This window comes from Corvus cornix, chromosome 21, assembly GCF_000738735.6.
Source record: "Corvus cornix cornix isolate S_Up_H32 chromosome 21, ASM73873v5, whole genome shotgun sequence".
In the NCBI taxonomy this organism is placed as follows: Eukaryota; Metazoa; Chordata; class Aves; order Passeriformes; family Corvidae; genus Corvus; species Corvus cornix.
The window spans coordinates 6,412,688-6,427,655 of NC_046350.1; the positions used below are offsets into that span (position 1 = coordinate 6,412,688).

Here is a 14,968-nt window from a genome sequence, read left to right on the forward strand (position 1 = left end):
CCGGCCCGGACAGCGCGGGGACAGCGCGGAGCCGCGCCCGGGACAGCGCGGAGCCCCGGCCCGGACAGCGCGGAGCCCCGGCCCGGACAGCGCGGGGACAGCGCGGAGCCCCGGCCCGGACAGCGCGGAGCCCCGGCCCGGACAGCGCGGAGCCCCGGCCCCACCGCGCCACTGCCCCTTTAAGGGGGCGTGGCCTCGGGACATCGGGCCATGGGCGGGGGGCGCGGCTCCCCGGAAGAGCCAATGGGCGCGCTCGGCCCCGCCCCGCCCCCCGTGGCTGATGGGGGAAGCGGCGCGCGCCGCGGGCCGAGCCCGGAGAGCCCCGGGAGTCGCGCGCCGCCACCATGGCCGAGTGAGAGCGGGGCCGGAGCGGGGCAGGGGCAGGAGCGGGGCGGGGACAGGAGCGGGGCAGGGGCAGGGGCCGGAGCGGGTCGGGGGCAGGAGCAGGAGCGGGGCCGGAGCGGGGCAGGGGCAGGAGCGGGGCAGGGGCAGGGGCAGGGGCCGGAGCGGGGCGGGGGCAGGAGTAGGAGCGGGGCCGGAGCGGGGCAGGGGCAGGAGCGGGGCAGGAGCGGGACAGGGGCAGGAGCGGGACAGGAGCGGGGCCCCGGCGTGGCCGCGCTGGCGTGGGGCAGAGCTGCGGCCGGCTCGCGGCGCTGGCAGGCCCTGATGCGCTGTTTGCTGCGGGGGCTCTGCCCTGTGACTCCGCACAGCCTCGGGCCCGGGGGAACGGTGCTGCCGTGGGCCCCGCTCGCCGGTGGGTCCGGAGGGAGAGGAATGGGGCGGCTGTGGCAGGATCCGGGATCAGTTGGTGCTGGAGTCGTGGCTGTGAAGCAGGAAAGTTGTTGTGAACCGAGGGTCAGAGGAGGTTGGTTCCCCTACGTGCGCTCCTTGTGAGCTGCATCGGCCTCCAGTAAGGATGCTCCGTTTGCCTTGTTTTCTGTGCCCACCCCAAGTCATTTGGCATTGCGGAAGCAAAACATGGTATAACATTCAGACACGATGTTCTAGTGCAGCGGAGCAAATCACTCCCTGCCTGTAGTGCAGTGTTTCGGATTGCTTTTCCTACTCATCCAGCTGTTCCTTGGTGGTTGGGAAGAAATCATGGTGATTCCAGACATATTGTGTGTGTTCTGCACTCTGGGAGACACGAGGATCTGCACCTTTGTCCCGAGGGGCAGCTCTTATCTCTGCTCTGTGTGACCACGGACAGGACCCAGGCCGGAGCTGTAGCAGGGGAGGTTTAGGTTGGATCTCAGGGAAAGGTTCTTCCCCCAGAGGGTGCTGGGCACTGCCCAGGCTCCCCAGGGAATGGTCCCGGCCCCGAGGCTGCCAGAGCTCCAGGAGCGTTTGGACAGCGCTGCCAGGGATGCCCAGGGTGGGATTATTGGGGTGTCTGGGCAGGGCCAGGGGTTGGACTGGATGATCGTGTGGGTCCTTTCCAGCTCGGGATATTCCATGATTCTATGATCTGTTACAGTAATAGCTGACAGAATGAACTCAAAACTCCATGTTTGTTAGGAAGGGATGGGCTGCCCTGGCAGCTGGCATGGTCAGAACAGTCTGTGAGAGGTAAGGATGCTACTGCTGGATCACTGCTTGTGACTTACCTGGCATTTTTGTTCTTTCACATTCCAGAGCTGACATTGCTTTGATTGGACTGGCCGTGATGGGTCAGAACCTGATTTTGAACATGAATGACCATGGCTTCGTGGTAAGTGAGGAGAAATACTGTTTAGGAAGGCTGACTCAGTAGCACTTGGGATTGGAGCTGAGCATTTTGTGGGTGCTTTCCCCTCACTCTTGTGATGATCTAATGGGTGTTATTTCCTTCTTTTAGTTATACCTTGTGCTGGCCTTTGTCCTGATTCCAGAGAACAGCGGTGCATGCCTGTACTCAGCTGGCACCTGATATGTTAATTATGCATGACTTTTCCCTGAAGTTTGCCTTGGCCTTGCCATTAACCACAGGTTCCCAAGGCATTTGCAAAGACATGCTCAGGTTTATCCCTGCCCTGTGCCTGTCACAAAGGTGGAAGTGGGAGAGCACAGGATGTTGAAGCTTGCTTGTATAATTTGTAGTCTGAGCTAAAGTAACTGTTCCATTGGCAGCTTTTATTAACGAGTTTTCTTGCTCTCCCAGGTTTGTGCTTTTAACAGGACGGTTTCCAAAGTGGATGATTTCCTGGCTAATGAGGCCAAGGGAACCAAAGTGATCGGTGCTCACAGCCTGGAGGAGATGGTCTCCAAGCTGAAGAAGCCCCGTCGCATTATCTTGCTGGTGAAGGCTGGAAGTGCAGTGGATGACTTCATCAATAAATTGGTGAGGCAGACATTTGTTCTACCTGTGACTTCTTGCTGTCTATTGGAGGAGTTTCCTCTCCTCCAAAGTTCTCAATTATTCATCATTAGCGAGGTTTTGAATGTATGGAGAAAAGTGAAATGCTGATTTATTTTTGACAGGTGCCATTGTTGGAAACTGGAGACATCATAATTGACGGTGGGAATTCTGAGTATAGAGATACCACGGTAAGCCTGTTTCCTACCTAAAGTGAATGAATAAATTACACACGTCTCTTCCACTTCTGATCATCAGCATAGTCAGTCAATAAGATGCCATCACCCCTGTGCTCAGGAAAAGCCAAACTGAATTATTTCTGCAAAATTAGATCATGCTGCCTATTAAAAAGCAATTAAGGATTGCCCTATAAGAATGTTTTATAGAAGTTGCCCAAATAATCAGAGAATATTTTTTGGACATGTTTGAAAGAGTGAAGGCCTTTAGAAAATTTCCTTTTACAATCTTAGGGTGGTTTCAGGGAGATTGATAAGTCTAAGGATATTTATAGATTTGCTGTTATTTCTTAACCCTTCATGATCACAGGACAATCCAGTAAGACAGAACTGCTGTTTGGGTAGTGGAAGCAGCAGAGTAATTATCTGCTTGTGAACAGGCTGTAACTGTAGAAGCTACAGAAGCTACATTAGCTTATCTGGGATGCTCACATGAAAATACTGCATTCAGATTGGTACTTCTAAATCTTAGAAGAGGTGCTCTCATTTGTCTTTCTGCTTCGACATCCTGATCTTGGATAAGAATGAAAAACTCAATGAGGGTCAGTCCTTGGGGAGCTTGCAGCTGACCTTAGGGATCTCGGCCTGTGCCTCTCTCCCATCAGAGGCAATTATTTGCCCTTAGAGTTTTCTGTGCTTGCACCTTCACTCTGCAATGAACTCAGCAGCTCCACCTTGGGCCTAATCTGCCTCCCCCACATCTTTACACAGAGCATGTGTCACCTGACACTTAATTCCAAGCCTTTTCTGGCCTCAGTGCTGCTCATTTCTATCTGGTGCTTATAAGGACTTGTTTTCTCACCATGTCGCTTTTGCAAGTGTCCATGTCAAAGCGACAGGAAGTTTCCTAATGCTCACTTTGGTGCATGTACAAGCTTTCTCTGAGGTTGGCTTCTAGCATGTCAAAAGCAGAATTGAAAACCTAATTTTAAGTCTGAATTGCTAGCCTTTTCTATAAGGCTCTGGCATCAATCGAAATTAAATAGTGCTGCTCTGCTCTTTGTTCCAGAGGCGTTGTAAGGATCTACAGGCAAAGGGCATCTTATTTGTGGGAAGTGGTGTTAGTGGTGGAGAGGAGGGTGCCAGATATGGACCTTCACTCATGCCAGGAGGAGCCAAGGAAGCCTGGTAAGCACAAGCTACTATATTTTCCTGTTCAGAATGGTTTGCAACAATTCAAATTGTGAGCCGAGGGAGGGACAGAGGAGGGTGTGGGTATGGAGAGAACAAGATATGTTGCCATCTCACTTCCTCAAGGCTCCAGATTTCTCAACCTGGCTGGGGATCATGGGGAAGTGCTGAACCTTCATGTAAGGCAGGCTTTTCTTCCAGGAATCCACAGGCAAAAGTAGGACCTACAGACATCTGAAGGGAAAATGTGTGCCTGGGGAGAAAGGAATTTTTTTTTTAATTTTAAGCAAGTGCTTTTTTTTTTTTTTTTTTTGAGGTCATACACACTTGGGAAGCTGCTAACCATGAATCAGGCAGCAGCAAATGGCCCTGTAGTGACACATTATAACAGGAGCTTCAGTACATGTTTGTACTACAATAGTAGTACATCAATTTATTTGCAAGTTTCTGCATGCTGCTGTGCTGTTTTGTACTCATGTCTCAGTAAAGGACTGCACATCGGTGCTCATATTAGACTTTATCCCTGGTTGCCCATTTTCTGTGTAAATGTGGAAAGAAAGGGTGTGCCCAGGCTTTACCTGAGCTTTAGTATCTCCTGAGTCCCTGTCCATTTGCATTAGTGTTTCATAACCTGTATCAGCCTGTTCAAATTTGATGGCAAAAAGCCATCAACAACAATAAGTTGCTGCCCGATCATCTTTTGCCTTGAACAGCTAAGTAAGGACAGCTTCTGTGTTCAAATGGAGAGGATATTTGGGCTCCTTTAAGTGCATTACACTTGTCCATACAGTGTTGGATGCATGACTTGATTGTCCCAATGTCTGGCAAACAGTGTCTAGTTGGGCAAAACATATTTAATTGACATTGCTGTGTGGGTGGGTTATCAACCTGCCAGCTGCCCTCACCCCAGGCTGCCTTTTGGCAGGCTACAGAAGGAGGCATCATACCAATAGATTTTATTTATTTTCTCGTGGTGTTTGTATCCCCTGCCTGTCTGCTAAGGTGTATTCTTTCTCCTCACAGGCCCCACATCAAGACCATATTTCAGAGCATTGCTGCTAAAGTGGGATCTGGGGAACCCTGTTGTGATTGGGTAAATAGTCATTTGATACTGACCCTAACCTGGGGTTAGATCCCTGCTTAGGTAGTTTGGGGTTAGAGCCATGCTTAGGCAGTTTCATTGCTGGAGCTCATGGATGTTTGTCCATAATAAACACAGCACCATCAGTGGTTGATTTTCTGACTGTGTTCATTTACAATCTATCATCTCTGATAACTCACACCATGCAATGGAAAGACAAAGTTTTGTGGCTGGGTCACGTGCTGGGGGAGCTAAGTGGGCCCGTGACCCACTGTTTTCAGTTAGCACTGTCTTTGATTCCCTCCTTTAGGCAGAAGGAAACCACGGGCAGGTATTAAACACTGGAAGTGTTGATGATGCTGTTGCTGATGGGATTTTTGGATGTTTCCTGACAGGTGGGAGAGGAAGGAGCTGGACATTTTGTGAAGATGGTACACAATGGGATTGAGTATGGAGACATGCAGCTGATCTGTGAGGCCTATCACCTGATGAAAGATGTGGTGGGCATGGAGCATGATGAGATGGCAAAGGTGATTTGCAGTTTTTAATGTCTTTCCTTTCTTCGTGCCGTGGTGTCTGTCTGCTACTGGTGAGGTGCTGGGCTTGGGTAAAGCTGCTGCATATACCTGAAGTGTGTTTTTCTGACATGCCTCCTGTGAGGGCAGGGCACAACATTCCTGAGCTTCACATGAGGTAGGAGCAGTGAGCACATACAGCTGAATGCTTATAGAAGTTGTCTAAAACTCTTCCCATGCTACAGTTGATTTCTCCCCAGGAAGCACCTTCATGTGCAGAGATGTGAATTACCTTACCTGAAAAGAGCTAGTGAAACACTGAGAATTATAATCCAGGAGGCACAATATATACATTAATCAATTAAAAGATATCATAGAGACATAGCAAATTGGGGTGTGTATGTATATGTATATACTTTTTCTTCTTTTTCAGGTATTTGAGGAGTGGAATAAGACAGAGTTGGACTCTTTCCTGATTGAAATCACAGCCAATATTCTCAAATTCAAAGACAGCGATGGCAAATACCTCCTCCCAAAGATCAGGGACAGTGCAGGACAAAAAGGCACAGGGAAGTGGACAGCCATTTCTGCCCTGGAATACGGAGTCCCGGTCACACTCATAGGTAACTGGTTCTTTGATCGTTCTTTCCTCCATGTACCACATCACAGGAAGGAGCATGGGAATAGATAGAAGTGAGCCCACAGCAGGGCTTGGCTTGCAGAAGAGGCTCTCGTAGGTGTAGCTGTTCCAGCCTTTCTGCCCTGACAGCTGTTCCTGGGTTTTTTTGCTGGGCTTGTTTTTACCTTGTTCCTTAAATGCTGGCAGTCCTGTTGTCACACCCATGTCCGTGGTGTGTCTGCACTGAGGACTCAGTGACAGGGGAACATTAAATGCTGTGCTCAGAGTGCTGTAATGCAGAGGAGCTGTAACACATCTGCAACACATTTAGAGTGCCCTAATACCACAGGTCCAGAGTGGGCTTCCTGTTGAGTAAATTAGATGAGTCAACAGGTTCTTTGCTCTCAGATCTGCTTTCATTTCCACGCTTTCTCTACCTCTTTTTCCTTTGGATTGTCTGGTCAAGTCCTGAAGATAAGAAAAATTATATTCAGTAGCTAAAAGAAAGTAACTACGGTGTAGCTGTCAAAGAAACATGGATGCATTCCAACAGCAAAACAAGTTTTCTAAATGGTTTTAATGTTCTACCGCAGCTGTAGTCTTTCAGTTCTAGGCTTGAAACAGTGTTTCTTGCTTGTAGTGCTAATATTCTCCTGCTTGGGGTTCTCGCAAAGATCAAGGGTGGAGGAGACACTCCCCGATTCGTGCTCTGCAGGGGCAGGGAGCATTGTTAGGTAATGCTGAGCTGACAGGGAAGTGTGGGCCATAGTCCTTGTGCAAACCTGGCCGTTCTCAGGGCAGTTGCTGTGTGTGGTTTTACTGCATAAGCATGACTTGCAAACTTCTGCTTGAAAGACCAGAGTCATGTTACTCCTGCTTTTTCCTGATTTTCCTACTACTCTGCTCCTCCCCACTGTAGAGGGAAGTTTTTGCAGAAATGGAAGTTAGCCTGTTCTGATTTAGGTGTGATGTGTCCTCCTGCTGTAGGGAGGATCCAGAGTCTTGTGAAAACATTACTCACTCTTTTTTTTTATTGTTGATTTGATTTTGGGGTGTGGTGGGGTTGATTTTTTTTTTTTTTTTGGTATATCACAACTCACTTAAAGGGTGGAACAAAATGACTGCGTGAAGATTTGCTTGTTTTCTTTCTATCAGATCCTGAAAAGGAAACTTTTTTTCTCCCTCATTTTACAGTACTGTCTTCAATTGCAAATAAGTACAGTTTAAACCAGCATGATTAGGAACTCACTGAGCCAGTCTGACAGATGATATTTAGTAACCTGCTTAGTGATGTTAAAAAACTTTATGGACTTCTGAATACTAATGCTAGGGGCCTGCCAGATTTGTGAATCTTATTTCATCTTATAAGTTAACCTGCTGATTTATTCTTGATTTTAATTGTCCTTATTTTGCACGTGTGTATTTCAAAGCACATCCAGTTCATGTGAGCTGGCATTTAAGCAACAGCTTTTTATCTTCAAAGCATGATACAATACTTGGTGAAGTCTTCAGCCTTGCTGTTCCCTAGATTGCAGTGCAACACTGTCTGTCTCTGATAGATAGGAAAAGGTTTTAAAATAAATTTGCAAAACTGTGCGCTGGTAAATGTTCCTGAGGATAAATTTTCATGTGGATCACTTGTGGCTTTTTTCTTTATCATTTAAAAGCTGTATCAGTCAATACTTACACAGTGGTTGTAGTGAGTGGCAGTGTTGTCCCTCAGGAATGCTGTTGGAATAATTAATTTCTGCACCTGTTATTTCATTTGTGTACACGGCTCATCATTCAGTGACACTCTGTGGTGCTTGAGTATCTCAGACATGAACAGTGATGCCCAGCTTCCTAATGATCTCCTCTTTCCTGCCACACCCAAAGGGGAAGCTGTGTTTGCACGGTGCCTGTCTTCCCTCAAGGATGAGAGAGTGCAGGCCAGTAAGCTGCTGGATGGGCCCAAAGCGACTCAATTCAGTGGGAACAAGAAGGCCTTCCTGGAGGATATCCGCAAGGTGAGTCCTTGTGCTGGGTCAGAGCAGGTTTGGGATCCTGTGAACCCTGGGGAGGAGCTCTTGTGTTTATGGTTCATGAGAACTGGTTCCTGCTTTCAGCGCTGTGCATTGTCTCGTGATGTCCACAAAGCATAATGTGACCCATTCCTAACCAAAGAATAATCCAGAAGGAATTCAACTTTAAGCCACAGTGGGCAGAGACAACTACATGGGGTACAGAGATCATAATTCATGTACAGGAGCTTGTCCACCCCTCAATACCCCTGCCTTTGCCTGGGTATTGATCTCTTGATCTCTCTCTGTTGAAACCAAACTTTCTAATGAGAAAGGATATTTTGGTTCTCAAATAACTGGAATGTTGCTACTGTACTCATCCCTGCTGAGATGTGGGCTGAACAGAGCATGTAGACCATCAAGTTTGTTGTTCAACTTTGTGAGTATCTTTGTGAGACTTCTTGATTTTGTTTTTTTTTTTTTAGGCCCTGTATGCTTCCAAGATTATCTCATATGCTCAAGGCTTCATGCTGCTGAGACAAGCAGCCAAAGAATTTGGCTGGACACTGAACTATGGTGGTATTGCACTAATGTGGAGAGGGGGCTGCATCATCAGAAGGTAATTGAGATGAGGAGGTAGCTTGGCTGCTGAGGGGAGAAGAGGGGGCAGTTTAGTTTATGAGGTGCTTGGCTGACAAACCCAGAGATTTCCTTGGAAAATCCATGGAGCTACTCTGCTGGTAAGATTCTGAGAGGTGGTAGACAACACTAAAGGTTACTAGATGAACCCACTATTCTGGTGGCTTAACTGCTGCAGATTTTCTTTGGTCTTTGTAATGTTTGGAATCTGAGTCTGGCTGAGTCAGGTTTTGGCACTGTAAGTTTTGAATTCTGGGCCTTTGTTGGAAGCTGTGACATTTGTTCTTGGTTTGCTTTTGCCTAGTGTGTTCCTGGGAAAAATCAAAGATGCTTTTGATCGAAACCCTGAGCTCCAGAATTTGCTGTTGGATGATTTCTTTAAGAGAGCTGTAGCAAACTGTCAGGTAAGTTCCAAGGAAAGGAGAGCATAAAACCAATAATTTACAGCCAGGACTGTCATGGTTCTTCTCTTTGATACTGACCAAGCTATCACTGGAAACTGAAGGTTCCCATTTTACTGTTACAGAAGAGCCTTAGGCAGAAACCAGCAATTCAGAAGGACCATAATATGAGGAAAAAAGGCCTGGCCAGTGTGAACATTCTCATCACTGCCCTGTGTCTTGTGCCTACTGTACAGTTGGATTTCAGCTGAGCAGACTATAAAGCTCTGTTCCAGTACCATTGTTTGCAGTAGCCCCAGAACAACAGTGTTCCAGACCCGCCCATTCTCTAGGCCTGTGTCTGTGTAAACAGTGTCCTGATTTGGATGGAGCTGACAGGCAGAATTAAAACCACATTATCTGGCCAAAAAAGAAGTCTCATATTATCATTATTAGTTCTTGTAACTGAATCTGAATATTTCATGCAAATTACTAGATCAGATGAACAGTTGAACTGAGGATTATCCACATCTATCTGAAATATCAGTGCTGCCCTCTCACTCCCTTGGACGAGCTTTGTTCTGTGCTTGGTGAGAGGTCCTGGAATTGCCTCAGTGTTTGCTCAGGACATTCCCCGTTCCCTGCTGAGTTCATGCTTTTGAGATGCTCTGACCATGTTTATGTGAAGGAACAGCATCCTTGCTTGAGGCTGTGGTTTGACTGCGTGTCTCAACTGTTCTCATCCTGTTGTTAACTCTGTCTTACTTGCCATTATTTTAGATCAATCTTGTTTATGTAAAATCAGGAATCCGCTGCTGTATTTGCTCAGACTTGGTTATTAGATTTCGTTGAACATGAAATAGCACACAGAGTTGTACTGGAGTACTTCACATGCCTGCACATACCTATGGGCAAGCACTGAGCAGTTGCCTTTTTTCCCCCCTCTTTTCCTCTCTCCCAGGAGTCCTGGCGCCGTGTGATCTGTACTGGAGTGCAGACTGGAATCCCTATGCCCTGCTTCACTACAGCACTTTCTTTTTATGATGGATACAGGCATGAGATGTTGCCAGCTAACCTGATTCAGGTAGGTACAGAAATCTCATCATGCTGTTATTTAAATACTGCTTTAAGGGCCTCAATGGCAGTATGTCCTGATCACCCACAGTATAGATTGCCTAATATATTTCTGTTGTACCTGAAATTCATGTCAATAAAACACTGAGGGATAGCTGGATAAAGAACACCAGAGATGCTGGTATGGCAGTGCCCAGTGTGTGTTTGTATTCCATCTGTGAAACAAGGGTAACGATATCTTTGAATGTTTGGATGCATGGAAGTGCTTGCTTTTTAGATTACTACCAAGCAGAAATCATATACTTGTGTTTCTGCAGAACTCGTAATTTAATTACTAGATATTAATAAATTTTTCATTGCAGTGGTTTTGCTAATAATGAGAAAATAATTTTGAGTGTTATAATATTGGAGTAAAATCTTATTTCTACTATTCCTTGTTAGGTAACAGTAGGTGCAACTTCTAGTACTCATATGATATTGACATTTGTGTTTCTGGTTTGTCTGTGTGTTCTCATTCCAGGCTCAGCGTGATTACTTTGGTGCACATACATATGAATTATTATCAAAGCCAGGGGTATTTATCCATACCAACTGGACAGGCCATGGAGGAAACGTGTCCTCTTCTGCTTACAATGTCTAATGGAAATCCTTCCACTTGGAGCCAAAATACTGTAGATCTCAGATATTTCTTCTAGAATATCACTTTTTACTGTACTCTGCTAGATCTTGTGTTTGGACTCTTTTGCAATAACTTGTGGGTATATTTCACACATGTATGTATACCTCTCTATGTGTATCATATAAGAAAACTAAATAAATTTAGTTATAAATCTGTTGAGGTGTTTTCTTTCCACTGCTGCTAGCCAAAACTAGGTAAAATGTTTTTGTGCAGTATTTAATAGAATTTACAGTCATGGTATGTTTATTGTATTGTGGTGCATAAAGTCACAGGGATCAAGACAGAGATGACTGCAGTTCAGGAATTGCTGAGAGAGGGGCAGACAGCACAGTAACTCTGCTCAAGGTTCCAGGCAGATAAAGGACTTTCTTTCATTGCCATGTTTTATTCCTAACAGGCAGCAGCTTGTCTCTTACGGATTTAATTCCTGGGCATTCAGCTGCTCAGACTTCGCACTGAGCTCTGTGTGGTTTTGGTGGAAGGATGGGATGGGTCATGGAGAAACAAAACTGATATTCCTGTCACCATTCTCCCTCCAACCGTTGTTTGCAGTTTTAAACCCTGGCATAAACACTTTGCATTGCTGTGTGCTTGCACTTTCCTCGCCCAAATCTCCCTGATTCTTTGCCTCTGCTTCCCATGGGGCAATTAAAAATACCCACAGCAGCATGCAAAGTTGGCTCTATTTTATATCCTCTCCCTGCAATGCTACTGTCAGTCATCTTCAGGACTTCTGAAAATTCACTTGGGCGTCTGAACCTTTTTTTTTTCCTCAGACTGTTAAATTTTGTGCTGTGCACACTGATTTTTATATTAATTTTGGCCGTATATGTTTCTACTCAGGCAGCTACTTAGTCACTAGTTTAATACCTGTATAAGGTAAAACATAACTTTCAATGTAAGGTACCTTTTCCGCAGATGAGGCAGTAAGCTTTGGGAGTTCTGTAAAATAAAGGACTGCTGCGGCTGCGGCTCCCCTCACAGCGGCCCCGGGGCGGGGCCCGACATGGCGGCGGCGCGGGAAGCGCCAAGGGCGGGAAATCGTGAGGGCCGCGATGGCGGCGGGGGCGGCGCTCGGCGGCGAGGAGCAGCAGCTGCTCACACAGGTACCGGGCGGCACACCGGGCTCGGAGGCCGTGAGCGGCCGTCGTCGGCTTTGGTGGTTTGGGGCAGGGCCGGTGTGTCACTGCCTGCCCCTGCTTTGGTCCCTGCAGAGGCTGAAGGCGGCGGTTCACTACACGGTGGGGTGCCTGTGCCAGGAGGTGGAGGAGGACAAGGACGTGCAGTTCAGCAAACAGAGCATAGCGGCCATCGCAGAGATCACCTTCGGGCAGTGCGGTACAGCTGCGTTACCTGGTGCTGCCTGGGTTACCTGGAGTTGCCTTGTGGTATCTGGGTTACCGCAGCGTTTCATGTCTGTTCGGGAGCCATTGCTGGAGACACAGGCCTTCAAAAATAATAGCATCGAACTAGGTGTCACCGCGGAATTCTCTTGCATTATGTATTTTTTAAGTACAAGAAGTACTGGTTCGACTTTTCAGACCTGAAAAAAGCATTTAGATGTATGAGGGAATATTGTGTGGCTACCTGCTTGTGTACGAGTGGTGCCTAATAACCAGCTATGGTCACTTCTCGTAACTGCCTTGATAACTTGTGTATTGTGTATCTCTTCCCACTCAGAGTTAGTATTTTAAAATATATGACATCTTTGTGTTTTCTCTAGAAATCTTTGCAAAAGACCTGGAAATGTTTGCAAGGTAGGCACTAATTGTTACAAAGGCTTTCTTTTTTTTTTGTGTTGACTCCTAGACAATCTTTAGAACACATCTTGTAATTCAAGCTTTAAAGGGCTTGGTTGGCTGCTTAAATAGTGGCTGTGAAGTTATGAAATAGAAATTCCTTGTAGGTACTTCCTGGTCTTAGAAGTTCATTTGTATTACAAATGATGTTTAGGTTAACAATTGTATACAATTGTCAAATGCATTGATATACAGTGGTACTGGATGGTTTGGGGCTGACAAGTGTTTACCAGCCTGCCTGGTTGCTTCAAGGGGTTGTAAGGGAGTGTTTTAAGTAGCTAAAACCTAACACCTGCTGACAAGAGTGAACAGAACAGTGGGGCTTGAAGTTCTGCTTGCTAAATTTTAACACAGAAGTGTGGAGATTTTGAAATACACATACAAACTTGATGAAACAGTTTTTTGTGTTTAGGTAGAAAAGACAGGCAGGTGTGGTTTGCTGGGTCCCTATTAAGTCTCTTTAGCCAGTGAATTCAGTCTCTGAACGAGATGCTCTATGGCCTGTTATGGTCAGTGTTGGCAGAAATGTTAAGGGGTGTTTTTTGATTTTTATGCAGGCATGCAAAACGAACCACAGTCAACACAGAAGATGTGAAGCTTTTGGCTAGAAGAAGCAATTCTCTGGTGAGATGCACTGTATTTTCTGTCTCGCCACATTTTTAAACCAGTTAATTCCTAAAAGCATTTGAATGAAAGTTATAGATGGTGAAGCAACTGTTGCATAAGCCATTTCACCGTCTTCCTGAGGTAGATAGGCACAATCCAGTGATTTTAAAGTTTTCATCTTATTTTGCTTCATGCCACTCTGCGTCGCTGTGGTGAGGTATAACACAGATCTGGTTGCAGTTCGAGCAGCAGTGCTCTCGTTGCACCAGGGCTGCTGAAGTTCCCAGTACAAAAGTGTAATAAACAGACACAGCATCGTGAATCACTTTGCTCTTTCCTGATGTTGTGTTCCTTTGTTGTAGCCTAAGGTCAAGAATAGCTTGAGTCTACCTTGAGTGCTGAGTCTCCCAACATTAATACAGGGATCATAGAATCACTGTATTCTCTCTTGTGCTGATATATATGATGTTCAGTGGATTCAACTCACTAATCTGTTACGACATGCCTGTATGTGGATCCATGAAAAATGCTTCCAATACTAATTTTACTTTTATGTAAGGAGATTTTTTCCTTCTGTATATGCTTTGAAATACCCAGCATGAACTTGCCTGAGAAGGCAAAGTAAATGTTTTTTGGAGTCTGTCATGTTTCTTGTAATAAGAACTTGCCATGTCAATTTCTCTTCAGTATTTCTTTTTAATGTTTTATGAATGAATGAAGTTCCTCAGTAGAGGACTGATTAGCTTATTGTTCCCAGCTAAAATATATCACTCAGAAGAGTGAAGAGCTTGCATCAAGTAACATGGAGCAGAAGGAGAAGAAGAAAAAGAAGTCCAGTGCAGCTAAGGGAGGGAGAACTCCTGGGGAACAAGAAGCAGCTGTGACTGAAAATGAAGATTCCAGCATGGCATGATTTATCTTTCAAGTAATGTTTTAGGTCATTTTCTCTTACTATCCTAGAGAAACCAGAATTAGCCTATTCATCTTGCAGGTTAGCTCCAATAATGAATCTTTAGGTTTTTAGGTGAATGTGATTGGATTTTTATTGTTCCAAAAATGGAAAGTCTGTCAGAATTCAGTAAGCTTACAGCCAAAATGCCTTAATTGCTCACAAAAGGTATCTGTCATTAAAATTAAAATCCTTTAAATAAAGAGTTTGGAGCAGACCATTCTCACTGAACCATAACTCAGTATGTGCAATGCCCTCCATTCTGCTACTTTATTTCTCTGGTAACTGACTTTTTCCTTGCTTCCAGTTTTGATATTTTTGCTCAGACATTTTGAATATTTTGTTTTTAATAAACCATATCTCTCGCTCGTTGTCTTGACAATTAAACATGTTTTGTGCCGTTTCGCCCCTGTGACACTGTTGGGGTACAGTCGCCACTGTCAGTAATTCCCATTTTAGGGTCGCACTGTGGCTTCGGAGCAGCGGCAGACAGGGATCCCCACTGCCCTCTGCTGGGCTGGCAGAGCCTTACCCAGTGCAAATGAATTGTACAAAGAATGAAAATAATGACATTCAAAGGAAGCAGGTTTCTAGGGGTAGCACAGCCATCCATGCTCTTGCAGAAAGACTGGAACATAAAAAGCTTGTAATAAGTAGCTATTTAAAACGCCAGGAAACATTTCTACCTGCCATGGCCCATAATGTTACAATCCAAAAGTATATATGGTAAGAAGCAAAACAGACTGACAAAAAGTTGCCTGCAAGCTTCTCCCCTAAGTCCAGTTACTTCCCATCTGGGTAGCTTCACCTGAAGTTACCGTGAGCAGTTTTGTTTACCGGCTTAAAGTCACTACTAAACTGTTTAGAATATTTATTAGTTGCACTGTCTAACTCTGTGCCGTACTTAAGCTGGAATGTTGCATGC

At 45.6% G+C, this 14,968-nt stretch overlaps 2 protein-coding genes across 2 annotated transcripts; both read left to right on the forward strand.

The window, feature by feature from the left end:
• Positions 1–247: 247 nt before the first annotated feature.
• On the forward strand, positions 248–10,841 carry PGD (phosphogluconate dehydrogenase). The gene is made up of 13 exons (XM_039563802.1): positions 248–352; positions 1,636–1,711; positions 2,141–2,320; positions 2,461–2,526; positions 3,581–3,699; positions 4,726–4,795; positions 5,179–5,313; positions 5,732–5,921; positions 7,793–7,923; positions 8,403–8,536; positions 8,861–8,960; positions 9,898–10,020; positions 10,531–10,841. The coding sequence occupies exons 1-13, from the start codon at positions 345–347 to the stop codon at positions 10,648–10,650; spliced, it is 1,452 nt and encodes a 483-aa protein (XP_039419736.1). The 5' UTR covers positions 248–344; the 3' UTR covers positions 10,651–10,841.
• Positions 10,842–11,686: 845 nt separating this feature from the next.
• On the forward strand, positions 11,687–14,430 carry CENPS (centromere protein S). The gene is made up of 5 exons (XM_039563807.1): positions 11,687–11,795; positions 11,904–12,045; positions 12,413–12,446; positions 13,046–13,112; positions 13,852–14,430. Exons 1-5 carry the CDS (start codon positions 11,745–11,747, stop codon positions 14,005–14,007), a joined length of 450 nt encoding a protein of 149 aa, XP_039419741.1. The 5' UTR covers positions 11,687–11,744; the 3' UTR covers positions 14,008–14,430.
• Positions 14,431–14,968: the final 538 nt, after the last annotated feature.

What these genes read in the sequence shown, in the direction of transcription:
- PGD (XM_039563802.1), top strand. An exon ending in TCCTGGAGGATATCCGCAAG is followed by an intron (nt 7,924 to 8,402) that starts GTGAGTCCTTGT and finishes TTTTTTTTTTAG; the next exon opens with GCCCTGTATGCTTCCAAGAT. An exon ending in GAGCTGTAGCAAACTGTCAG is followed by an intron (nt 8,961 to 9,897) that starts GTAAGTTCCAAG and finishes CCTCTCTCCCAG; the next exon opens with GAGTCCTGGCGCCGTGTGAT.
- CENPS (XM_039563807.1), top strand. Translation starts at nt 11,745, where the DNA reads ATGGCGGCGGGGGCGGCGCTCGGCGGCGAGGAGCAGCAGCTGCTCACA. An exon ending in CGGTACAGCTGCGTTACCTG is followed by an intron (nt 12,046 to 12,412) that starts GTGCTGCCTGGG and finishes TGTTTTCTCTAG; the next exon opens with AAATCTTTGCAAAAGACCTG. An exon ending in CTAGAAGAAGCAATTCTCTG is followed by an intron (nt 13,113 to 13,851) that starts GTGAGATGCACT and finishes TATTGTTCCCAG; the next exon opens with CTAAAATATATCACTCAGAA.